The 25,987-nt window shown below is 50.4% G+C and overlaps 3 protein-coding genes and 1 long non-coding RNA gene across 8 annotated transcripts in view; 2 read left to right on the top strand and 2 right to left on the bottom strand.

The window, feature by feature from the left end:
* LOC110353763 (uncharacterized) overlaps window positions 1–5,590 on the bottom strand; it is a 315,225-nt gene extending 309,635 nt beyond the window's left edge. For both annotated transcript variants that reach the window (XR_011810360.1, XR_011810362.1), the window contains exons 1-2: window positions 5,455–5,590; window positions 132–227 (exon numbers count right to left, since the gene is read on the bottom strand). This is a non-coding gene — a long non-coding RNA (uncharacterized lncRNA). The remainder of the gene's footprint in view (window positions 1–131; window positions 228–5,454) is intronic.
* A 372-nt stretch (window positions 5,591–5,962) lies between these two features.
* CUEDC2 (CUE domain containing 2) lies at window positions 5,963–17,900 on the top strand. Of its 2 annotated transcripts, XM_072040202.1 has the most exons (10): window positions 5,991–6,115; window positions 9,466–9,529; window positions 10,955–11,048; window positions 11,865–12,008; window positions 12,332–12,393; window positions 13,588–13,721; window positions 14,755–14,925; window positions 15,272–15,333; window positions 16,901–16,961; window positions 17,375–17,900. In XM_072040202.1, the coding sequence occupies exons 3-10, from the start codon at window positions 10,975–10,977 to the stop codon at window positions 17,519–17,521; spliced, it is 855 nt and encodes a 284-aa protein (XP_071896303.1). In that variant the 5' UTR covers window positions 5,991–6,115; window positions 9,466–9,529; window positions 10,955–10,974; the 3' UTR covers window positions 17,522–17,900. The 2 variants fall into 2 exon arrangements, with proteins under 2 accessions (XP_071896302.1, XP_071896303.1); XM_072040201.1 differs by lacking the exon at window positions 9,466–9,529 and having other exon boundaries at window positions 5,963–6,115.
* On the bottom strand, window positions 16,169–20,785 carry FBXL15 (F-box and leucine rich repeat protein 15). Its single transcript, XM_038181185.2, has 3 exons — window positions 20,462–20,785; window positions 19,406–19,908; window positions 16,169–19,053 (listed from the first exon to the last, which is right to left on the bottom strand). The coding sequence occupies exons 1-3, from the start codon at window positions 20,768–20,770 to the stop codon at window positions 18,864–18,866; spliced, it is 1,002 nt and encodes a 333-aa protein (XP_038037113.2). The 5' UTR covers window positions 20,771–20,785; the 3' UTR covers window positions 16,169–18,863.
* Window positions 20,786–24,059: 3,274 nt separating this feature from the next.
* PSD (pleckstrin and Sec7 domain containing) overlaps window positions 24,060–25,987 on the top strand; it is a 31,639-nt gene continuing 29,711 nt past the window's right edge. For 2 of the 3 annotated variants that reach the window (XM_038181165.2, XM_038181164.2), the window contains exon 1: window positions 24,060–24,208. The gene's annotated coding sequence lies outside the window, so the exon portion shown is untranslated. The remainder of the gene's footprint in view (window positions 24,209–25,987) is intronic. The other variant, XM_038181166.2, reaches the window with a different exon arrangement.

Raw genomic sequence — 25,987 nt, 5'->3', positions numbered from 1 at the left:
ATTGTGACATGAGTTCTCTCAGGAGTGACAGAAATAATCACCTTTTGGATTTCAAATTAAGCACATTTATAATCAGCTGAGAAACAAGGATGAGAAAATAGCAACAGCATTTTTAAAGTTCGTTTACTTACGCTTTCAGCTGCCTGTCTTCTGCAAGACATCCACCAGAGGGCTCCAGGACCCCGTTCTTGCTCATTATCGTGGAAAAAAGCAATTCTGCGAAGTGCCTGCAAAATTGGAATTGGAGAGTTGGAGTCTCCTTTGGTTGCAGCAGAAACTGGGGCAAGGTGTATGCTTTCAAAGGGGTGTTCATAAGTTTTCCATACTTAAGACTGTTTAAATTTCTGTAACACTGTAAGAATGAACAGTTTGCTGAATACATTAAAAAAAAAAAAAAAAGACTTTTTGTTCTCAAAATACACTCATTCTACATAGAGGGGCCCCTGTAGAAGACTGAAGATAGATCACAATTAAAATGTATTTTGTTTTAGTAAGAATAAAAGCAGTGGACAAAACATAAAGCTATGCGCTGATATTGTAGGCCTACCAAGGGGAAGAGAAAATATTTTCAGCAGTCTCAAGGACACATATGAACATGTGATGGGATTAACAAAAAAAACAAAAAAAAAAAAAAAAAAATGAAAAAAAAAGAGAGAGAGAGAGAGATAAAGCCACAATATCAAAAAACACATCCCCCCAAAAAATGAGCTCCTTTCTTCAGATTAAGCCCCAACAGTGGAGCATTTCAAACCTACAGGAGACAAAAAATGCAGAATACCCACTGCAGGGGAGATGCCAGTATTAAGGAAGGGCAAAACCAGGTGGATAGAATTCATTTTTGTTTTCTAGTTTCAAGTCAAATATCAAAGAGAGACATGTGTTACAGTTTAAATTATTCACATATATATATACCACCCACCCACACATTAAAATACCACAGAACCAACCGATTTCAAGTACGTTATACAACAAGGAGTTAATAATAAGCTGGAGAAGGAATAGTTTTCCTCTGGCCTGATTCAACGCACGTGCATTATTCATCGCATTTGTGAAAGAATATGAATCCCATCAAATAATTAGGTGGTATGTTAACCTGCCTGGTTTGCAGTAGCCTGTGACTGACGAGCAGAAGGGCTCTCCGAGAACAATATCCTGCACTGCTGCTCCCTTCTGCCTGGACCCTCTACAAAGGCTGTGTTTTGTATGTTTGTATAGGGAATCCCTGTGGAGCCTTTATCGAGTTCTAGGTCAAAAAAAAACCCTCTGAATTTAGCTTTAAATTAGGGAGCTATTAGAAGCTAAATTTGTTCCAGTGTCCACAGTACCACTACTACAATTCCAAACAAGACAAGAAAACCACAAAGCAGAGTGACCCAAAGCAAATGAATCCTTAAATTCCGCTGATGAATAGGGTGCCACAGATCACCTGTGAAAAAGCTGGTAGAACCTCCTATGCCTCCTTAACCATAAATTAGTTCAGGAAGTCCTGTTCTAATTCAGTCAAGAATTAACTCCAGGAAGTTAGGTCAGACAAGATAACTGCAACTGTTTATCTTAGCTTTAAAGGCTGTTAATCTGTAGGGGCTTTACCTGCGCTACTTCATTGTCTTCAGAAATCCCCCTTCCACTTCAGTGTGCTGTAATGCAGTTTCCACCCCGTACCTGCCCCAGAGGCAGCTACGTTTTCAGCATGTCCTTTACACAATCAGGTCACACAAGTTAAAACTAATCCTACAAATCTGAGGCTTGGGTGATTTTCACATCAATTCCCAAAATGAGATAAAAATCACGGAACATGGGAAAGGCAGTGCAGTGTAGTCGATGAGCTTCAGTTGAAGTGTGATAAGCGCAGCCAAAAGCAGAATTCAAAGACAGCGAAAATTCATACTGGTACAACATCAAAGGAGACCTGCGTATGTATTTAAAGAGAAATAAATAAAGGGAACAGATCTACTCTTAATGACGCTGGAGTGGGTGTGGAATAATGTCCCTCGCCCAAGTGGCATTACTTTGGATTTTTCCTGGTACAGCCAAAGGCAGAACCAGGCTCATGTGTTTGGTATTTAACAACGTAATACTGAGAAGCGTGAGTCAGAGAACAACCATGCCTCGCTGCTCCGGGATTTTTATGACAGAGCAGCACCTGGGATCAGGGAATTACTCCTCTGAGACTCGGGCACCAGCGGGCACCACAAGCACATGGAAGCATGGCTCACCTCGCTGGGAGCAGGGAAGGACTGCAGGAGCAGGGTAAAGGCAGCAGAGCTCCTGCCCAGCCGCACTGCCCCGCTCTTCTCAGGAGCAGTATGAGGCCTCCTGAACATACACAGGGCTTCTAAGCCCTCAAAACACGAGGCTGAGAGGCAGGCTGGCAGCTGTGGGACAGAGCAGGGGATTCTCTGGAAGCCAACAGAGGCGAGGGGCACTGGACATGGCTACCACCTCCTGCAGGGTCAGGAGCTTGGGAAATATTCCCCCAGTGGTGCTGCCACACTGCAGGAACCACAGTTAAGAAGCGCCTCTGGAGCCAGGAGGGCTCTAGCACCTCCAAACGCATTCTTCTCACCACAAAATGTAATTCTAACACCCAAAACACCTCGTTTTCACCACAAAACACCTCATTTAAACCCCAAAACACCTTCTTTTTAACACAAAATATAGTTATCACCACAACATGTCTTTTTACCCCAAAACGCCCATTTTTTTGGCCTCAAAATGCCTTGCTTTCACCCCAAAGTGTCATTTTCACAACAAAAGGTCTAGTTTTCAACCCAAAATGCCTTGCTCTCAGCCCAAAACATCTTCCTTTCACCTCAAAAAGCTTTGTTTTCACCCCAAATGTTGTTTCCACCTCAAAACGCATGGTTTTCACCTCAAAACGCCTTGTTTTCTCCACAAATTATCTTTTTTTTTTTTTACCTTAAACTATCTTTTCACCATTAAATGTCCCCTTTTAACCACTGAATTCCCTTGTTTTCACCTCAAAATGTCTTGTTTTCACCCCAAAATGCCTTGTTTTCATCCAAAAATATATTTTTTCCCCAAAAATATAATTTCACCAGAAAATGTCCCGTTTTCACCCCAAAATTCCATGTTTTCACCACAAAATGCCTTGTTTTCATCCAAAAATTTCGTTTTAACCACAAAATGTCTTTTTTTATTTTACCCCCAGACATCATTTTTACACCTCAAAACACCTTCCTTCTTCACAAAATTTCTTGTTTACACTTCAAAATAGCTTTTCACCCAAAAATGTCTAGTTTTCACCATAAAATGCCACGTTTTCCCCTCAAAATGTCCCTTTTTTCACCCCAACATGTCTCCTTTTCATCCCAAAATGTCTCATTTTTACCCCAAAATGCCCCGTTTCCCCCCCCCCAAATGTCTTCTTTTCACCTCAAAACATCTAGGTTTCACCACAAAATGTCGTCTTTTCACACCAAAATGCCTCGTTTTCATCCAAAATTATATTTTTTTCCTAAAAAAAATATCTTTTCACCACAAAATGTCCCATTTTCACCCCAAAATACCTTGTTTCCACTTCAAAATGGCTTTTCACCACAAAACGCCTTGTTTTCACCTCAAAACACTGTCTTTCTTCACAAGATGTCATTTCCACTTCAAAATAACTTTTCACCCCAAAATGCCTGGTTTTCACCCCAAAACACTTGGTTTTCACCCCAAAACGCATTATTTCTCCACAAAGTTTCTTGTTTACACTTCAAAATAGCTTTTCACCCCAAAATGTCTAGTTTTCACGACAAAATGTCCCATTTTCACCCCAAAATGACTCGTTTTTCCCCCAAAATATCTTTTCACCACAAAATACCTTGTTTTCACCTCAACATTTCTCATTTCCACCAGAAAATGCCCCCTTTTTACCCCAAAATGATTCGTTTTCCCCTCAAAATGTCCCTGTTTCACCCCCAAAATACCTTGTTTTCACTTCAAAATGTCTTGTTTTCACACCAAAATGTCTAGGTTTCAGCTCAAAACGCCTTGCTTTCACCCCAAAATGTGTCGTTTTCAGGACAAAACGAGTTTTTTCATCTCAAAATGCCTCGTCTTGAACCCAGACATTCTCGTTTTTACCCTAAAATGCCTCGTCTTGAACCCAAAAAATCTCGTTTTCACCCTAAAAATCCTCATTTTCACCCAAAAAGCCGTTTTCACCCCAAAATATGTTTTCATCACAAAACGCCTTGTTTTCCTCTCAGAATGTCTTCTTTTTACCTCAAAAACTCTAGTTTTTACCCAAAAATGTCTCATTTTACCCCAAATGTCTCACCCTGAAATTCCACATTTTCACCTCAAAATGCCTTGTTTTCATCACAAAATGTCATTTTAAACACAAAATGTCTTTTTTTACCCCAAAATGTATTTTTTTCACCTCAGAACTCCTTGCTTTCACTGCAAAATATCATTTTCACCTGAAAATATCTTGTGTTCTCCACAGAATATCTTGTTTTCACCTCAGATTGTCTTGCTTTCACTTAAAAGTATTTTGTTTTCACTTCAAACTATCCTATTTTAGGTCAAAAATGTCTTGTTTTCACCCCAAAATGTGTCATTTTCAGCAAAAAACGAGTTTTTTCATCTCAAAATGCCTCGTCCTGAACCCAAAAAATCTCCTTTTCACCCTAAAACGTCTCGTTTTTGCCCAAGAATATCTTTTTTTCATCCCAAAAGTCTCGTTTTCACCCCAAAATATCTTTTCATCACAAAATGCCTTGTTTTCCTCCAAGAATGTCTTTTTACCTCAAAACCTCTAGTTTTTACCCAAAACGGTCTCATTTTCACCCTAAAATTCCACATTTTCACCTCAAAATTTATTGTTTTCATCACAAAATGTCGTTTTAAACACAAAATGTCTTTTTTACCCCAAAATGTATTTTTTTCACCTCAGAACTCCTTGCTTTCACTGCAAAATATCATTTTCACCTGAAAATGTCTTGTGTTCTCCACAGAATATCTTGTTTTCACCTCAGATTGTCTTGCTTTCATTTAAAATATTTTGTTTTCACCTCAAACTATCTTATTTTAGGTCAAAAATGTCTTGTTTTCACCCCAAAATGTGTCATTTTCAGCAAAAAACGAGTTTTTTCATCTCAAAATGCCTTGTCTAGAACCCAAAAAATCTCTTTTTCACCCTTAAATGTCTCGTTTTCGCCCAAAAATGTCTTTTTTTCATCCCAAAAGTCTCGTTTTCACCCCAAAATATCTTTTCATCACAAAATGCCTTGTTTTCCTCCCAGAATGTCTTCTTTTTACCTCAAAACCTCTAGTTTTTACCCCAAAACGTCTCATTTTCACCCTAAATTCCACATTTTCACCTCAAAATGCTTTGTTTTCACCACAAAATGTCGTTTTAAACACAAAATGTCTTTTTTTACCCCAAAATGTATTTTTTTCACCTCAGAACTCTTAGCTTTCACTGCAAAATATCATTTTCACCTGAAAATGTCTTGTGTTCTCCACAAAATATCTTGCCTTCGCCTCAGATTGTCTTGCTTTCACTTAAAAGTATATTGTGTTCACGTCAAAGTATCTTATTTCACCTCAAAAATGTATTGTTTTCACTGCGAAATGTCCTTTTGCCTCAGCGCGGGGGGGGGGGGAGCGGAGCGGCCACGGACGGGACGGGGACGGGGACGGGGCTGGGGCTGGGGCTGGGGCTGAGGGGCCCCTGTGGCCTCCATGGGGTCCCCGGTCCGGGAGGGGGGCAGTAGGGGCCCTGTGAGGGCGGCCGGGAGCAGCGCGGCCCGCCGGGCGCCACACGCGCTGCTGCGGTGCCCCGGTGGGGAGCGGGGCCCGGCGCGAGGCTCGGCGCAGACACGGGGAGTGTTGGCACAGCGCCGGGGGCAGCGGGCTCCAGGGCGTGATGCTGCGCTCGAGGTCACCGCGTGCAGGGCAGGCACAGGTGACAGCAGCCGTGCCCCAAAGTCACCACACGCAAAGCACAAACGTGTTTTATTCGCTGTCGGGCTAACCCAGCTGTCCTTTCCCAGGAAGGGTCCCCGGCTCCTGGCCTGTCCCCAGCAGCCGCAGGATGTGGTGTCGCTGCGGGCAGCGAGGTGCCCTGTGAGCGCCGGCTGTGGGCAGAGGGCCTGCTCAGGTAAGGGACCAGCAGCAGCACCGCACCGCCAGCCTGCAGCCACCCCACTGAGGGGGAATTCCAGCCTTGCTATCCTCCTGGGAAGGGACTATGTTATTAACAACAGCCGTATTGTAACGTTGTATCATTAAGCAGCTCACTGTGCTGATGTTTTCAATGACCCCAGCCTGCTTTCCCATAGCAGCCGTACCGTGGATGTCCTTTGAGGGACTTCTTTAGCAGGAAAAACAAAAAACAGGCACACCGGAACGTAAGGCATTATGCAGCCTGGAAAGTTTTATTTCAAGTCAGCGAAGTTTCAGGAGGAAAAGGAGGTCAGTGGAATATAGCCACAGCTCTCCATCTTTCCTGCAGGTCTGATTTCTGCTTGGATGTACCGGAGACTTCCTCTGAGTTTGTATGTCACAGGCTATGCCGAGAGCTCCTTGTGTCCCAGGGGTCTCTGCTTTCTCAAGCACGTACACGCACACAGCTGCACGAGAAGTGCCTTGTACCTTCTCATAGCAAGTGTTCAGAGAGAGCACAGTGAACCATCCCTGTTCCATTACTTACTCTCTTAAGAGTAATTACTGGAACTTGAGCTAAAAGAACCTTGTAAAGGTGTTATATTCAATCCCTCAGCCAGAAAGCCTGATCATTTTTACCTAAATTTTCTCTAGCCTGCTCTGAAGGCATACAACCAAGGCCTACAACATGCATCTCCTTCCTCTTGCAGCAACCTCGACTCTTTGGTAGGCAAATTTATGACCTCATAAAAGTTGATATACATCCAAATGGCAGTTCCTCTCAGCTCAGAAGCCTTTTCCTAAATTGTTCTCCTAAAGTCTATCTTGTTAATATAAAATCTAAGGCACTATAAATCATTCCCATCACATCCCATTGACCATTTAAGAATGATTACAGAAATTTGAGCTGAAAGAGTCTTCAGAAATGATCTAGCCATATGCAAAAATTTCAGATTTTTCTTCTTTTTCTGAAGAAAAGAGGATTCATGTGCATTGTACAAAAAGAAGCCAACTTTTTTAGAATACAGCATAACTAGAAAAAGCAAGTTAGATCCTGTGCAGCATGATAAGCCATGCCCACATCATAATGACAAGAAATGCAGCAGGACTTTCACAGACGTATTTGAGTTGGCTGACAACTTCCGAAGTGATCTTAAAATCCGCACTGCAATTACGGCTGGAAGTTTAAAATGATGATAGCACCTTTTCAGTACAATTGAACTCCCAGGAAAGCAATTTCTCTTGCCTTTGGTTTTAGATCATGCAGTGCATTGTAAATCACTCCTCCACAAAACTGTGCGCAAAGGATAAGGTTTTCTAGTAAATCTCTCCCTTAACTATTGCACCACTGGAAAAAAGAAAAAAAAGGCATTTGAAGGTATATTACATAAGGTGCCTTAGGGTCCTGAGTTATGTAATTCTGAACTTGGATATATGTGGAGATGAACATGCAGCAACATAGGTTTCTTCCCTGAAGAATCCATTTAAAAATGTTTGTGCATAGGTTTTTAATCAGCTTCCTCTTTCAATACCCACCAAATCTGAAAGGCCAAAGGACACTGAGGACTTCTCTTTCCACAAGTCTCGTTTGGCAGAGACCATTGTGCTTTACAAATCCGAAGAAGTTAAGTTTTGCAAGGACAGTTTATTTACCAGGGAATAAAATCTCTCCTCCCAGCAATAAATGATCAAATGCAAGTGTGCCTGTCTGTCAGAAGGCTGGTGCCTGTGGTTTTATCGGAGCAGAGGTGGGTTCCCCAGGTAAAGGATGGTAACTGACCCATGAAAAAAAAAAAGTTGCTCACCTTGCCTCTTTCTGTCCTTCATTGTAAGGCTGCTTTTGTCATTAAGGGGTTTCCTTTCTTCAAAGGCAGGCTAAAGGTGACAGCATGCCTTCCCTGGATATAAACCTTAAATCTCAAGTGTGCTGGGGGATGAATTTGTGTGAGATGCCAGAAAGAATTTATACACAGTAGTTAGAACCTGGTGGCTTCTTTCTTCTCATAGACACAAGGAAATGGCTTTTGTTCATACGCAACATAGTAACTCTGCAGGAAAGTATCTTGATATTTTCAAACCTTTCAAACCAGTGTTTTTCTTGATTGTCAGAGGTTGGGGAACAGATTCAAGACCAGTTGGTAACTGGCCACCTCTACAATACCACTTCTGAATTATTTTTTCCTGTTTCTCTTGTCCCAGTCTGACACTTGGCTTTGATTAAGGAGATGAGTGACTTTGCCTGTTCTATTGATCAGAATAAATTACCAGCAGCTAATTTATGGACCTCACAAAAGTGCCTTTGACATGGGGAATTGTGCTCTGTTGTTCAGGTAATTGGATTGTCAGGAAATGTTATTGGTTACTATGCAGCATCTCTTATAGAATATGGGCCTGTTTCATGGAAATGGACAAAATCTTTTAGACTTCAGCTTCCAAGTTGTGAAAACTGAATAAGAAGGAAGTAAGCATTCTTGTTGGAAGTGGCAGTAGGAAGAATGTTTTGACTGCTAAATGTTGATTTTCCTTCTCTCATTTCTGTAAAAAGAAAATTACTTCTCTTGTGCTTGTTCAAATATAAGTTTAGGGGGCTTGGTGGTTGCCAGTGTTTGCAGATTCAGCTTAAAAAGTGGGGAAAAAACATGCTGCTTAGGACAGTATTCTTGCCATGAGTGAGATTCAAAATCTTACCGTTGACTCTTTGATGTCTGAGAAGGATAGAACAAAGCTCACCTTTTTTTCTGGGTGTGTTGCACAGACAAACTTGTTTCTGTCGCACCACTAGAGAACATAAAAAAAAAAAACAAAACCCTAAACCAACGAACAAGCAGCAGGAAGGTGTTTTTACACGGGGTGGTTTTTACAGCCAGCTTCCACACTTGCAGGCTATGACACCTGCAAAACTGTTAAAAGCAAGCAAAGGATTCTCATGAGACTGAAGGAAGAAGCAGCACAGGGGCTCGCTTGGGCTCTTTGCATGAAGAGCTCCTACCTGAAAATGTTTGGGCTGTTGTTTTTCTCTGATGCTGTAAAATGGGAGTTTTCTATCTGAAATTACAGGAGGTAAAGTAACTTAAGCAGTTCCAGCTTAAAACTGAAACAGCAAACCCAATCTTTTCCAATGATGCCTTCCCCAGCTGTTCCTGCACATGCTGTGTTTTAATACCTGCGTGTTGGTCATGCGGTGGTACAGCACCGAAAACTCGTTGTTATGGCCCCAAGTGAGAGGTGAATGTAAGGAAGGGCTTGCATTCTTTTTAAGTTACTGGAACTGTGTCAGTGGGAAGGTTGGTACTGACACCACTAGCTACAGGAAGGTTTATGTAATTAGATGGCTTTTGTGTTTAGGTCTGCACCCAGTGAGAATCGGGAGTTCTTCTATCAATGTCTCACTTTGTCCAGCTGCTGTAAGGTGAGGTGCAGGAGATGCAGTGTGGGATGCCATGTACCGAACAGAGCATCTTTGCAGTGTCACAGCTTTGTCCCTCAATATCAAATCACCAGAGCCTCAGTGTGACAGCCAGAGGCAGGTCTAGCTGGCCTGGGTGTGCTCTGTCCAGCCACAAACACAAGAGTGTACATGTACTCTGGTGACCTGCAGTGGTGGCCGAGTGCAGTGCAGACCTCAAATGGGCCCTGAGACTGCAGATAGATCTGTCAAAATGCTGTTGTGCTTTGGTCCTTTATAGGTCCTGTATCAGCAGTGCTGAGGATGATGGGCTGGGTTTGTTTCTATCCTAGCTCTGGAAGTCTCATCTCAGGAAATGCTAAAACTTTTTGATTCCGTGGGAACAGCAGCCGAGACTGCTCTGCTAAGTCAATGTGAAACAGTCCTGCTCAGGTCCTGCTCTGTGTGAGACGAGGGGAGCCTGATGACTTCCACAGCCTGGAAGCTTTTTGGCTGATGACCATGGCAGTTTCTGTACACGCAGGTCTAGTTTTCTTCTTTGGGAAGAACTCTGTGCTTACATGAGGAGTTTGCCCACCCCACAGCTTTGTAGACCCAAGTGGGAAGGAATGGTTGAGGAATGGCTTTTCTCCACCAGACTGAGTCCAGGCCCACCACTGATGGTTGAAGCAGGGCTGTGGGCAGCCCCCCTCTGCTGTTACTTCTGTAGGAGCTCTGTGATTCTTAGAACTCCCCTGAGAGCTTTGGGTTATCAAGTACCCCTTGTTGCAGCTGCATTGTCTGCAGAAAGGCTCATTTATTGAGCACAACAGGCTGCTGTTTGGGCGGGATTCCATTGGCAGCCTGTGCCTGACCTGGAGACCTTTGATATTTTGGCTGGGAGACTAGTTGTCTGTGCCCTGCTTGGTATTTCCCTGTGAAATCCAGTCAAGGTTTTCCTTTCTCCAAGAGACATAACCCTTCCTCCCACTCATTTTTGAGTCCAAGCATCAGTGAGAATACTCTTAGCCGAAGAAAGGTCCACCCCTTCCTGCAGTGAGCGCAAGCCACCCCTTCCCCGCTGGAGAGCACAGCGTTCCTGCTCAGGAGGTGCCTCTGAGGTCCTGCAGCTGGGCACATCTGCATTTGCAGCTTTCCTTCCTGCGAGGGACTTGTTAAATGTACGGTACAGCTGCATATTGCCAGCATCAGCGTGAGCAGGAGATGCCCAAGAGATTGGGCTACTTTGGGCTGGTATTTCCAGTGGATCCTCATAATGCTGATGTCTTTGCTGTTACCCGGGAACATCAAGCCATGCTGGAGGGGTTCACGAATTGTTCTGATGGGAAGAACACGCTTGCTTATACCATGCTTACCGTTTGATCTTGGTGATATTTTGATCTACTACGTGCCTTTAAAATTACATGGAGTTTTCTTCCTCTTTTTCAGAGAGAAGGGTTTACAGAGACATGGAGCTTGAAAGAATCATTCGAAACACACTGACATGTTTCATCCAGTCCCACATCCCTGCTGCAGACCTCAGGTATGTTGAGGTCTAATATCGTTTTAGCTTGAACTCTGTATTAATTGTCTTTCTGCACATTATGCTGAACTCCAAGTGGAATATTACAGCTCTGCCGTATTGCTTTTCCTTAAGTCAAATCCAGGATGCAGGTAATTTGCACAGGCTTTGCTATAAATCCTTGAACAACCATCTTTCAGCATTGAAATCAAGTAATGCCATTTCTTTGATGACCAAGATGATTAATTTTTGTCCAGTATTATACATAAGAATATGGAATTCCATTTATACACAGTGATCCCACAGGGCTTTCTGAGCATGCACCACTATGTCCGGGCTCTCCCTGTTCTGAACTCTGCCTGCACGAAAAGATACAGCCACCTTGAGGCTAGAGCACAGCCGCTGGTTCTGCAGCCAGTGGCAGCAATAACACAAGTGCGGAGCAGCAAGCAGAAAAAGCTGCATCCCACAGAAATTGCAACTTGACAAAATATAATGAGATCACCTAGAACAGCAGTCAACCCAGAAAAGTCAGAGTTTGAGCACTTGGAATGTTTTGGGTAGTTCTAGACAGGTGCTGTGGCTTTCATTCAGTGCCGCCTAGGCAAAAGAACAGCACGCAGTATTTTCTGAACTTATCTGTGAATGCTTCCCACTCGACTACAGAGCAGCTGCTTGGCTTTACTGGTGGGACCTGCCCATAAGATACAGTCCACATAGGTTCTCCTACTGCTGTATTAGAAAGACACAAGGTTAGACAGAGTAGGCATGGAATGAGAAAGAAAAAAATAGTCCTGTTGACCCTGCTTCCATGTCCTATGTTCTCTTTGTCTCCAGTGGGATGGATGATGTTTTCTTTTCTTACATCACGGGTGTCCTGGAAGAGCTGGGCTCACCAGAGTCCTCTGAGGAGACCTTTGACATGGACACCTTCATAGAAGTGATGGAGGCTTACATTCCGGGCTTTGCAGAGATCCCCAGGTACGAGTGCTCCTGCCTTGTACGTGCATGCCACGCAGTGGGTGTCTGGACCCAACCAGCTCAATGACATGAATACTTTTGTTGTACCCAGATGGGGAGGTGTTAGTACCAAACCTGTGCCACGATGATTAAGACAGGCATTGCCTGAATACATAAATGATAATCCCAGTATAGTTTGCAAGCTAGGTCCTTGGCTGTCTTAAATGCCAGTTTTGTTTATTGGACTTCCCATTAAACCTTGTCTTTCTATAAAGAGGTAGTCAAGAAGGAGAGGCTAGTGCTTTTATTCCTCACACTAATTATGCAGCTTCTGTCTCTTGCAGTGGGGATGTTTGTGAAATGATGTTCTCTCTCTCAGAAAGGCTTGGTGAAGCACGCAACAAAGGTGAGTTACACGGTTTCAGTACAAGCAAGTATATTCTGCACATTTTCAGTCCTAGTGTTTGGAGTTGACCAGTGTCACAGCATAAAACAATCTAGTTTGCAAAACTTAGGATCTTACAGGCTAGCCTGAATTGGTTGACTTTTTTTTCTTTATAATTTTCAGCCAGGTTTTTGATGTAAATACACGGGAGGCTTGAGTCATACGGAGTACTGTCCAAGAGGCTGGGGTGAAAAACACTTGACCAGATCTCTAAACATCTCTGTTGAGATAAAATCCAGAGTAAAAAGAAAGTCATAGCAGATACAGGGATGTTTGCCAAAATTCTGCTATAGGTTAATCCTGAAAGTGAGATTGCTGTCTCCTCTGATAGCCATCTGACTAATGGATAGTACTGCTGGGCAGCCCATCTCAGGTGCATCACAAAATAGAGATTAGACTTTGAGCGTACTCAGAGCTCACTTCCCATTCACTCATGACCCCTGTCACAGATGCAAAATCAGCTGTGATGTGCTCTCTGGCCTGTGTTATGCAGGACTGCAGAAGACTACCGCAGTAAGCACTTTCTGATCTCAGTGCTCACAGATCAGCTGATAGCTATACTAACCATCCCCAAAGGCAGTTCCTGTTGGAGAGCAGACAGGTGAAGTGCCTGGATATTAAACCATACGTAACAGGTTGGGTTTTGCCTATCTAACAACATCACTGCTGCCTTACCAGGAGCCAGAAGGCTACACCATGTAGAACAGACAATCCTTTTATCTTGCTTGCTGCTTTCTTGAACTTGACAAAACCTACTGCTCTGCTCTGGTGCCCCCCATCCTACCCTTTGAGGATCCTGATACAGCCTTCACGTGGAAGGAGAATGCCATCCCAGCTTTAGACAAGATAGAATAGAGGTGAAATCCTTACAGAGACACAGAATGAATCTGTAAAAAGAGATGCATCAGAGTAAGCTGACCACAGGATGCACTGGGTCACACACAGGCTGGAACCACCATTGTGTATTCCTAAATTTAAAATCAAAGTGATGCTTTAGTTCAGTGAAGGCAGGAGGAACAGTAGTGCCTCCCAGTTTTGTCATTTAAAAGAGATTTACTTTGGCAAATGATGTACTAGCAATCTAATGCTAACAGAAAGCACAGAGCTGTGGCCTCTGTGGGGCTGTTGCTCAGTAGATACCACTGTGTCTTTAAGAAAAACCTGGCCGAAAGGCTGCAGAACCCAGGAGTGAAGCACCCTCTGAAGACCTGACCAAGGGCCAGGAGCCTGGAACTGGAGCCTGCAATGGGGAGAGGCTGTGCACTCCAACAGACAGAGCCGAGGCCCAGGTATGTCCACGCCACAGGGTGACAGCGTCACCTAGCACTAGGCTGTCAGCAACACCTAAGTCATTTTCTGGCTCCGACAGGAAGCACAGCACAGGCTGTGACACAGCGTCGTTGATGCCTGTGATCTCCCACATTGCGTGGCCTGAGCAAGACAGCGTCAGTAAGCGGAACAAGAAAATTAAGTGCTGCCAGAAGAGCATGAGCCATCACTCTGGCTCATCCTTCCCTGTCCCGAGGTAGTAGGGCAAGAGAGAGCTTGTCCCAGGGCTCTCCAAGATCCTACAGCAGTGCAGTAAGGACGCCTCTACAGCACTAGCCAGGCTCCACCCCACTTTACCCCATTCCACTCACCTCAGTTGACAGTTTGAGCCTGATCACTCCCTGGCTGTGATGCAGTATCTAGTAGCCACACCTGTGTCAGTCCTGAAGACACCAGTCCCACCCACAGTGACCTGTGCTGCGTATATGCTGAGCTGAACCACACAGTCATTGGCACGGCAGTCTTGATCCCGCAGCTCCAGTCAGCGTGCCCCATGCTGCAGACATTGCAGTGCCTAGTAGGCCCCCCACCTCTTTACCCCAAAGCTCTGCTTGCTGTTTCTCCAGTACTGGCGTCTTACTGCTCTGCAGTTCAATCCTTCTGTGTCCACAGCATTCTAGGAAATGCTGCTGCTGTGCTTCCTTCTGGTGTAGCTGCAGGTCCCTGTGCTTAGGAGTGTCATCCCTTTCCGATCAAAGGGCACATAACCTCAGAAGGGGAGGAGTTCAAGCATTTGAACCACAGTGCCCAGGAAGTTCACTCCTAGGGGATAAATAGCAGGGCTACACAGGTGAGGGAACAGAAATCCTATTTTAAAGGCTGAAGTAGGGAAGAGATTAAGGGATGTTTTGTCCTTGCAGATACAATTCCCTTTTAGCTTCAGGAATGGGATTTACAGTCACTCTTTAGCTGCATGCTCTCTCTCATTAAAAGGCAAATTGAATTTTCTGACTTAATGCAAAATCAGAGCTTTGTCTCTCTTGCTCCAACTAGGAAGGCAACAACTTGAAGGATGGCACAGAGCTGCTACTGGAGATGTTCCCTGCCTGTACTGTGAGACAGGCAGAGAAGGCACTAGCCATGGCCCTGGGGAACTTGGAGGAGGCAGTGCAGTTAATTGTGGAAGAGAAGGTGGAAATTGGCCCAGCAGGTGCAAGTGTGAAGGTAATGTGCTCTAAGCTGGGCGGCACCAAGCCGAAGAGCTGTGCAGAGCTCAGATAAAGACAGGTATCCCAGCTGCCTACCACGAATGGGAACTCTGACTGCAGGAACTTTCCACGCTCCCAGCAATGGGCCAGGAAAATCACCCAGAACACCCCCCTCTCCCTCCCTCAGCTCTCCAAGTACAGGCTGTGCCTATACCCAACCAGCACCATGGAGCTGCGCGAGGCACCCCGCTTCCCCCACGGGCTGGGAGTACTGCATCAGCAGCTGGACTGGGCTGAGCTAGCAGGGCAGCTGCGCACCCTGTGTGTTCTGCTACTTACACACCTGCTTTGTCTCCTCCCAGGAACTGGTACGGCCCCGCAGAGTACCTAACCATGAGGAACTGAAGCAGGTTATCTTACAGAAGTAAGTACCCAAAGAACCCCATATTCTGCTCACAGTAAAGGAGATAGCTGATTCACATATAGCTGAAAGATCTAAGCACAAGTATGACCTTTGGCTGGGAAAAGAGGTTGGGGTTTCTTTCAGAGCCCTGGCACACAAACAGCTTACCTCCATCGGCTGGGTCACAGCACTGGCTGTGTGTGAGGTTTCAACCTCCTGCAGGCATACTGTAAATCACAGCATTGTCAGCTGAGGCCCCAGTTAAAGGTTCAAGGCACAAACATCAGGCTGCAGCTCAGGTAACACGTGGTGCCTTGTAGAACTACAGCAGCTCATTCATGCCTCCATCCTTGGAGACAGTCCAAACAAGCCTAAAGATATCTTTAAGAGACTGTACAGCAACATTGGGAAGATCAAATCTCAGTTGCTGAAGGTGTGAATTCAATGCATTTAAAGAAACCACTCCAAAGGCTCCCTAAAGACTTCTGGGGAATGAAAGTGGCTTTAGATTGGTTTACCTTTATTCATGTCCAAAAGCATTTTATTCTCAATAGAAAACCCACAGTATGGTTTAATCGATCCATTTAAAGATCTTGGCTTTCATGAGTATTCTTCTGTGGGCATGCAGTTTCCACGTGTCTGTCCAGCCAGTCTATCCATCAATCTTTTCCACCACTTCACATGCTTATCAGTGAGGGAACAAACAACTGATGGTCTAGGGAAGATAAAGCAAGGCAGAATAGCATCCAGACAGAATTAACAGTCCCTGTCCTTGCTGGTCTCCTGTGCAGGCTTCTTTCAGAGTCAAATGCAAGGGAACAGAAAAAACAAAACAAAAAAAACCACCAGCTGATAGTTACATTTCTAGGAACTTCACTTTAATGACGTTTTGGCAACATCCTGTACTTTAAACATCGTTCAAGCACAGGTACAGAGAGCAGATCACCATAGCTGAAGATACGCGGGAACAACTGTGCTAACCACTAAGGGAGAAGGCATGGCCAGCTGTGCTGCCCACCTGTGAAACCAGCTCCAGTACCTCAGCAGTACAGCAAGCGAACACTTGGGCCCTGACGTTTCAATTAAATAGGGAAAGAGGTGATGCTTTTACAAAGTTGTTTCCAGCTCAAATTTGTTTCCTAGTCAAGTACTACATAATGTGACAGGCATACCATCTCTTCAGGGCAGAAGCAACCAGCTTGGCCCTCTGATTTTACCTCATCTCCTTTGGCTGCCATCACTCAGACTGAAAAGGAGCAAAGCTACCCTAGTGTTAGAGCATGCCAGACCTCAGCAATTCTCCATTTTACAGGGACTATCCGCATTCTCAACAGCCTGAGCTTTTCATACCATTCACTTAGGGCCAAGGATGCTACTCCAGGAGAATCCTGCTGGATTCCCACCAGAATGATGACACACTTCTTGCCCATGTCATCCAAAGGGGAACCTTAAACACTCCTAGCTGCAATCCAGGCAAGTAGGACACATTGCACAGCCACAGACCAGCCAGGAAAAAAAGAGATGTAGGTTGTGAATAGCCCTAGGCAATGCACATTGCAGCATTCACCAAATGCTTCTTGTGTTTCAGATACATGATGGTGGATAGTGCAGAAGATCAGAAAACACATCGGCCAGCTCCACCAAAAGAGGTGAGAAGAGAGCAGTTCCAGCTCACCCAGAGTTTGAATGCCTTTGGCTACAAGGTTTAAAGAGCAGGCCACAAGCCCAAAGAGCAGAGGCAGTCCCAAGGCAGGAACATTCACAGAGCCACTAGAGAGCAAAAGGGAAGGTTAGTTTACAAAAGAGAAGATTAGTTTAGTCACTGCAGGGTCTGTCAGTACCTACCACTGACTAGCATGGTTCCTGCTCTGCCATCCCTCCCTCCCTCCCCCCCGTCCAACAGTTTTGTTTGCCTTTTTAGCCAAGATTCCCCACAAAAAGGACAGGTAACTCCTCCCAACCTAGTCTTGCTGTTCCTCCGCCCCCAAACACAGCTTTCCTTACACTTGTCCCTTCCCTTTCCCCAGCAGCCATCCACTTGGTGTTTGTCTTTCCTCTCCAGGCTCCCAAGAAGCTGATCCGCTATATTGATAACCAGGTGGTGAGTACAAAGGGAGAGAGGTACAAAGACATCAAGAAGCCAGAGAGTGAGGAGATGAAGAAAACTTACATCAGCCTCAAACCAGCCAGGAAGTACAAGTTCCACTGACAGCCAGGTCCTCCTGCTCTTCAGCCTCCACCTCGCTGGCCAGGCGTGGGAGGAAGGACACGTGGCACTAGGGATGAGAGGGGACTCCTTCACCCCACCCAGCACTAACTGGAACTAACCTGGGAGCCAGGACACTGCTTTCAGCTTCCTGAACTAACCCAGCTGACAAGGACAAGCCTCTCTGGGGGTAGCTGTCCTTCTGCCCCCAGGGACACACCACAGCAGCTAGCAGGGGCCTGGGCATTCTCTGCTATTCCTTGCATGGGACGTTCTTAGATCTAAGATATGGCTTGTGGTTTTGCAGCAAGCTTTTTAGAAGTCTGTGTGCACTTTTGCTTTGAGTGCAAGTGCCAATAAAGACGATGCAAACTGGTGTGTAGTTCAGCTGCACTCTGCCTCTAATCCCTCCTGGGGCAAAAGACAGGAACTGGGCTCTCCCTGCCAAGATAACCTGCAGTGCTCAAAAAAACTCCAGCCAACAATATGGACAGGGCCCCTGCAATTTCTCTCCACTGTTGAACGTGGACACTACAGCCACACAACATAGAGCGGGATGTAGAAGCAGGCTGGGGCACTACTGAAATGTAATTCAGAATCTGGAAGAAACAAATGGTGATGACCAACTGCTCTCAGTGACAGCACAGCTAGGTTTGGTGCTCTTCCTCTGGTGAAATCGTGGTTAGGAGCATGTTCCCCTGGGAAACAACTGCCTTGCACCTGCCTAACCCAGCGCCCCGTGGCAAGGAGCTAGGTCTGCACACACAGGTTGCCACACTGCACCACACCAGGCCTTTGGTGCCAGGCTAGCCGGGGCTACAGGATGGAGCTGGGCTCGCACTGGCCACCTCCCAGAGCGCGGAGGAGCCCAGCCTCTCCTGAGGGGAGAACTAGCAGCTTTTCTCCATTCTGCTCCAGCTGACCTGATTTGGTCTCAACAGCTCTGCTGGCATGCCCTGCATGCCCGCCCCAGGGGACGGCAGTCCACAGTCCCCAAACTCCCCTGCTCTCTGGACAGCTGCCACTTGGAGATTTAAAATACAACAAAAAAATAAATCCTGACTATTAGCTGGTCTAGCCAAGGCCTGTTCAGCACCACGGTGTTCCCACAAGTCCCTCGCTCTCTCCCAACCACTGCAGAGGGAGTTACTTTCCCAGGAGGCACCAACAGAGCTCACTCACAAACACGCAGTGGCTGTTAAACAGCCCCAGAGACAAGAGTGAGCCCCTCTCGGGCCAGCCTCACCAGCAGGACCAACCTCTCCCTCTGCACGTCTCAGCAGCACCCGGCTCCGGCATCCTCCGGAGATCCCAGCGAGGTGTTGGTCCCCCCTCCCCAGCAGTCCTAGATCTGGAGGTTAATGAAAGGGGCGAAGCCAGCCATGTCCTGCAGGAGAACGAGAGCTGTCTGCGGCAGAGGCTCCACATCCAGCTCCACTCCACGGCTTCGGAGGACGCTCAGGCTGGACTCAGCCACGTTGTGGCAGTGCTTCACCTTCAGCGAGCGCAGCTTGGGGCAGTACTCAGCCAGGACCCTGCCAAGAAAGAGCGCGTGTGTGTTGCAAGCCAGGACTCCTGAAAGCACAGTTCCCAGCTCACCCTCCTCTGCTCCCCGTGCCACACGTGCAGCATCCTTTGGGAACAGTGCTGCGGCAGTCTGAGAGGAACTCAAGCAACATGGTCAGATCCCTGAACTATCTCCATGACACACCAGGGAATTTGCTTTTAGCAGCACATATCACCTCTCCTGAATGCCTTGCTAGTGGCTTCTCCCCCAAATTGCACTCTAATTGCTCTCGGCATGAAGCAATCTGGCTTCCCCCCCAAGTCTCTTACCCACACCCCAGCCACCTGCCTTCCCCACCCAGCTTCCCAGTTGCTCAATACCTGATGGAGTCATTCTTGACTCGCAGACACCCGGTGAGGTCCAGGTGCTCCAGCTCGGGGCAGCACTTGGCGGTCTCCTCCACAGCCACGTCGCCCACGTTGGCGTTGACAGCCAGCGACAGGGACTTGAGCCTGCTGCACTTCTGCACCAGGTAGCAGATGGCCTCGTCCTTCAGCTGCCGGCAGGCCGTCAGGTCCACGGCCTCCAGCGCCTTGCAGTGGTCGGCCAGGCTGCGCAGGGACAGGCTGTCCACCCACTCGCAGTGGGCCAGGGAGAGCCGCCGCAGGTTGGGGCAGCTCAGCGAGATGGCCATCAGCGCCTGGCAGCTGAGCTGGGCGCAGCCCTTCAGCTGGATGTGCTGCAGGTGGTGGTTCTGCCTGATGACCGGCAGCAGCTCCCCGTCCGTCAGCCAGTCCGAGCAGCTCTGCAGCGCCAGCAGCTGCAGCACCTTGTTGTCCTGCAGCAGGGTCAGGAAGGCGGCTCTGGGGATGGCGGGTGCGATCTGCGGGGGGAACACGGGGATAACGGGGCTGCTGAGAGCATGCTGAGCCTGATGCTGAGCGCCCAGAGACCCGCTCCCTTCCTCTCACCCACGGTGGCACAGAGGTGACCAAAGCCCCTTTCCCGACCCCAGGACAAGCCCTGCTGCCCCAGCTCTGCCCCACACAGCAGCAGGCGTGCTGCCACAGGGTGCTCCCTGCTCCTTCCCTTGCCTCTGCATTTATACACTCGTGCTGAGCTCCACGTCCCTGCTCTCCAACAACCGTGCCAGAGCACCCTGGGCGTTTCACGGCACCGCTGCCCCTCCAGGCCCTGGGCAGCGCTCCGCAGGGCCCGCACAGGCTGTGCCCACCCCGGCAGCCCCGCTCAGCGCACACCCCACGGCAAGGACCAGCCGGGGCCGTGCCGCCCTCGCTGCCAGCAGCCTGCCGAGGAGGGCGGCATTGCTGGGCCCTGAATCACCGCCTCTCCTCTCCTCGCCGAGCGCGGCCGCCCAGCCGCGGGGCCCCCAGCCCGGACCCCCCGCCCCCAGCCCCGCGCCCTCCCCGCGGTACCTGCGCGGAGTCGAAGCGCCGCATGTTGGCCAGGTAGAGGCGGACGAGCTCGCGGAAGGCCCTGCTCACCCTCCGCAGGCTCAGCAGCTGCCGCAGCGGCAGGAGGCGCAGCACGTGCGGCACCAGCACATCCTCCCAGGGCAGCGCCAGCAGCCCGCTCATGGCCGGCACCGGCACCGGGACCCAGCGGGAGCCGCACCCGGACCCGGACCCGCGGCTCGGCTGCCGGCGCCGCAGTGACGTCACGCGGGGGGCGTATCCCGCGCCACCGCCCCGCCCGGCGCGGGGAAAGCGGGCGGGCCCGCGCATGCGCAGTGCGCGGCGCTGTCCGTTCAGCACCGGGGCAGGGTTAGGGTTAGGGTTAGAGCCGGGTTAGGGTTAGGGCCGGGGCAGGGTTAGGGTTAGGGTTAGGGCCGGGTTAGGTTTAGGGCAGGGTTAGGGTTAGGTTTAGGGCAGGGTTAGGGTTAGGGTTAAGGTTAGGGTTAGGGTTAGGGTTAGGGTTAGGGTTAGGGTTAGGGTTAGGGTTAGGGCAGGGTTAGGGTTAGGGTTAAGGTTAGGGTTAGGGTTAGGGTTAGGGTTAGGGTTAGGGTTAGGGTTAGGGTTAGGGCCGGGTTAGGGTTAGGGTTAGGGCCGGGTTAGGTTTAGGGCAGGGTTAGGGTTAGGGTTAGGGTTAGGGTTAAGGTTAGGGTTAGGGTTAGGGTTAGGGTTAGGGCCGGGTTAGGGTTAGGGTTAGGGCCGGGTTAGGGTTAGGGTTAGGGTTAGGGTTAGGGTTAGGGTTAGGGTTAGGGTTAGGGTTAGGGTTAGGGTTAGGGCCGGGTTAGGGTTACGGTTAGGGCCGGGTTAGGGTTAGGGCCAGGTTAGGGTTAGGGCAGGGTTAGGGTTAGGGTTAGGGCCGGGTTAGGGTTAGGGCCGGGCAGGGCTCAGCAGAGCCCTTGCCCCGTGTCCGGGCTGGATGCCCCATTCCCTCCCCACACGTGTAGATGTTCCCTCTTGGCCCCATTTTAGGGTTCCCGAGCTATTCTGCAATAAATTACCCGCTCGTTACTGTGTGCCTGGGGTGTGCTGCCCCTCCTGCCCCCTGCCCCCCCTGCCTGTTTCACCTTTCACCCCTCGAACCTGCAGGCGGAGGGCAGGGCTTTGCTGCAGGGCGAGGCAGAGCAGCCCTACAGCTCCGTCTGCAGCACCAAATGTGTCCTGGGGGGCTGCACCACAGAGCTGCAGATTTGGGTTGTTTCAGGCTAAATTCATCTCCCTGGCGTGGTGGCTTTTGAGGGCCTGAACAGCCGGCTGGCCCTCAGGCTGCTCCCCCCCCAGGGAGAGCACTCCCCCCAGCCAGAACCCGCTGCCTGCTTTCCTCCAAGACCATCTTTTCCCTGAGCATCTTTTTACCAAGAGATACTCCCACACAACTGTTCCCTTAACTGCTGTGTAGGGAGATTATTTATGGCTCAAACTGTGCTGGGGCCCCACCTCCCACATCCCCAGGACAGGTTTTACCACGCTGGCATTCTTGCCTTCGTCCCGATGGAGCGATGCTGGTGCTGGCAGACACCCCGGGGCCGTGTCCTCACCCACCCTTAGCAGGTGAGTGTCACCCCCGTGCTGGGGAGCAGAGGGCAGCCAGAGCCAGGGGACGCCCACGTCTCCCTGCTGGGGACCTGGGATGGCAGGAGGGCCCTGCTGCTGATCTGTTACTGCCTCCGTGCCTGGGTGAGCACCGGAGCAGCGTTTCTGTGCTGAGCATCAAGGAGGGGGGTTTGCACCGTTTATCCCTAGCCACCAGCTCGGTGGAGTAACAGATAAGTGCAGCAACCCATTGCAGACTCGGCTTATGCTGCAGTGGGTTTTTAATATCTAGCGAGGATGTGGTTGGGTGTTGGCACAGAAGGGATTAATTAGAGCCGTGTAGTTAAGCCCTGGCCCCGAGGGAATGCACATGGCCTCACCGGTTGCCCCGGAGCCCTCGGTGTGGAGACAAAGGGAGCTCTGCTGCCTCGCCTCCCCTGGGACTCCTGCAGGGCCATGGTGCTCCCCATGGCCATGGTGCTCCCCCCAGCTGGGTGAGGAGCTCCCACCTGCCTCACAGCCATGCCCGCGCTGGCAGGACCACCGAGGCCAAAGCACAGCCCCAGAGCCTTCGACAGCAGAGGGACGTGCCGGGGGTCGTGCTGTGGCTCCAGTTAGGCTCTTCCAAGGAACAAGTTGCTCACCGGGCTGCTCCGGTGACACCCAGACCCTTCTGGGCTCAGCAGGGACAGGAGCACTGCAGGGCTGTGGAGGTGAGCAAGGACAAAGCCAGCAGTAGCTACACAGAGCTCTGGCTGGGCTCAGGGAGCCGGCAGAGACCAGGAGGTGGAAGGGACGGCGTGGGGCTGGAGAGGCTCCTGCAGGATTTGGTGCCAGGTGACAGTGAGCACAGGGGCTTCTGCTCCGGAGGCGTAGGGCTGCGGGAAGGCGAAGGGCTGCAGCCAGGGGCAGAGGTGGGTACGGGAAGCAATGGAGCCAGCAGGGTGCAGGTGTGGCTGGCCCTGGTGTGGGCACGCCAGGAGAGCTCTGAGCTCTTCCACTTGGTTAAATTTGTCGTTCCGGCGGCGGCTTAGAGAAAAGCCTCCATCCCCCCCTCCCACCGCCCTCCTGCCATCAAGAAGCTGCTGAAGGAATCAGGTCGCTGATCCTGCGGCAGCGAGGCCCCTAATTAGCCCAGCTTTGCTCGAGCCGGCCGGGAAAGCCGTCAGCGTGCGAGGCAGCTCGGGGACCCGTGGTCCCTGGCGTGGGGGAGACGGGCTGCGCAGGCAGGAGCCTGCAGGAGGAGGGGAGAAAATGGCAGTGCTGCCATGCATTAAAGATGAGGGGAGCGTGCTGCTTCCTCCCCGTGTCCCTGTGAGATGGGGAGACGCTTCTGGGTGACGGTGAGGGCAGGTGGGCACGGAGCCGGGCTCGCCATCGGCCAGGAGAGCAGCACGAAGGGGCAGCTCCCCCAAATTCCTGCTGAGGACACTGCGGGTGTGCGAGGCACCGGCTCTCCTGGGCCTCTCCCCTCTCACACGCGTGGTAACGATGCTGGGCTGGCTAATAAAGTGCTCTTTAATCGCGCATCGATCGGGCAGCGAGTGCTGGCTGCCAGCCACCGCGTGCAGGCCGTGGCCGGGTCCCCACCGCCGCGCCGCTGTCCCCATGCGGGATCCGTGCGGGACGCGTGGGGTGGCGGCTGGGTTTCTCTTCCCACCCTTGAGGTTTCTTGCAGGTGGGCTGGCGTTTCCCACCCGTGGGCAGCCCGGGTGGCCTGGGACCCGTGGCACCTTTGGGGTTTTGTCCCCGCGCTCCCCGGGCAGCGGTGCCCTGCAGGTGCCCACGGCGGGTGGCACAGGGACGCGCGTGGGGCTGGGGTCACGGCGCTGCCCCGGGACGCGCACCCCGGGGATGCTCCCGGGGGCCACCGCCGGTCCCGGTGCCACCGGGGGGGGCGGGACGCGGCTCCCCGCGGGGCTGCCATTGGCTGCCGGGGCTGTCAGCGGGGCGGAGTGACGGCCCCGCGCCGGGATTAGCGCGGCGGGGAGCGGCGGGCTGGGGACGGTGGCACCGCGCCGAGCCGTGCCGGTGGCACCGAGCCGTGCCGTGCCGTGCCGTGCCGTGCCGTGCCGTGCCGTGCCGTGCCGTGCCGAGCCGAGCCGAGCCGAGCCGAGCCGAGCCGGAGCCGGGCGGCAGCATCGCGGAGCAGCGGAGGATGCGGCGGCGGCGGCGGTGCCGGTAACGGCGGGGCTGGGGGCGGGTGGCCGCGGCGGGGCAAGGCGCAGCACCTACGGGTCGCGGCCGTGGCGGCGGGGCTGCGGGGACAGCGGGGACGGCGGGGAGCGCCCGGCCGGGGGCTGCGTCCTCGCTGGGTGTCACATCCACTGAGCCCGGCCACACGCCAGGTGCGGGGCGAGGGAGGACGGGCGGAGGGCGCGGGGGGAGCACAGGTCCCTGCCCTTCCCTTCCGTCTCTACCCCGTTCTTTGCCCCTTAAAAAAAAAAAAAAAAAAAAAAAGATGGTTGTTCCCTCGCATTCCCCACGCGTCTCGCGTGGGTGTGCGCTTCCCCCGCAGCACAGCACCGCCCGGCGCCTGCTGCTTCCCCCTCGCCGCCCCGCTCGGCACCGGCACGGCGCAGGGGCCAGCAGGAGCCCCCGGCCACCCCCTGGGCTGCTGAGAAGCTGAGAGCAAGTTTCTTGTGCACCTGAGAGGTTGCACTGGGAAATGAACCCCCCACCCCGGTGTGAAGCCCCCCGCTGCCACGTTGCAGCTCCCGAGTTTTTCTCCCTGGCCGCATGTCCCCGCTGCTCGTGGCTCCCTTCCCTTCACACGGCTTCTGCCCTGGGCAGCGGGACCAGCAAGGCCCCCCAGGTGCCTTTCAGCCCAGCCCCATTCATCACGGTGATTTTAAAGAGCATCGTTTTGATTCATGATTCAAATCGGCAAGCAGGAAGCCTCGGCTACATCATTGATTTTTCATCTCGGCTGCGTTTGTGCTTTTTACCTTTCATTATTTAAGAAAGGCTCACTCCGCTGGATGGAGTAACAGGCGGGCTCCGGTGCCTTGCAGACGGCGTGGCCTTTGCTACGAGTGTGATGATCCTCCCTCGATAACCAGGAGGACACGCTGTGCTCATCCCATTTATTTTAGCAATAGCTCGTGTACATGGAGATAGGCTGTTTTTTATAGATTTGTTATGTTACAGTGGATGCCGGCTATTTTCTGCTGATAACTTTTTCCCTTGGCATGTGTGTCAGTCCACGTTTAGATAAAAAGTGGAATTTCATCTGAAATATATAAACCCAGCATTTTTGTTATTTATCAGTTAAGCAACCTTGAATGTGAATATAACCATAACAGGGGAAAAGATTGTAAAAACAGCAACTGACATCTTAAACAGAGAATATTTTCTGCAGCGAGTGAATTGCAGACTGCTGCTGCTCTGTAGGAGCCAAATTTTTCAGAAGTGTAGTAGTGCAGATAGAGAGGCGCCCGCCCCACGTGGGTGATTTGGGCTGTTTTATTAAGAGTTATGTCTCTGCATCCCTCGAGCCTAAACACCACTGAAAATCCAGCCCTATGCCCTTCAGTTTAATCCTATCTGGTTTGCACTGAGAAATGGGGAGAAGAAATCATGCTTTCCTCCATTTGCAACTAGCGTCTGGTTTCTTGCTTTCAAGTGGCGAGATCCAAGCGCGGGAACAAGCACCTCTGCATGCGGGGAAGCCAAAAGTCGCCAAGGCAGAACCTTTGCTGTGCACCAGGAGTTCAGAGGAGCCTGGGGAAAGCTGAGTCCACGTGTTAGCTGCCCTGTGAGAAGGACCAGTGCAGGCAGCACTGAGGGTGTTGGCACCTACCTTCCCCTGCAGTGCCTCGGCACGCTGGGGTGACAGGGATCCCCAGCAGGGGAGCAGTCCCGAGGCAGGGACAGGCGAGCCGGGGTCGTGTTGCTGGCACAGGCGCGCTTGGCCCCCCCGGGGTAGGACTGTCTCACCCACTGCTTTTTGGATCTGCT

The sequence above is a fragment of the Anas platyrhynchos genome, chromosome 6, assembly GCF_047663525.1.
Source record: "Anas platyrhynchos isolate ZD024472 breed Pekin duck chromosome 6, IASCAAS_PekinDuck_T2T, whole genome shotgun sequence".
Classification (NCBI taxonomy): domain Eukaryota; kingdom Metazoa; phylum Chordata; class Aves; order Anseriformes; family Anatidae; genus Anas; species Anas platyrhynchos.
Note: the sequence above shows the minus strand (reverse complement) of the source record. Positions and strands in the feature narration are given on the sequence as shown.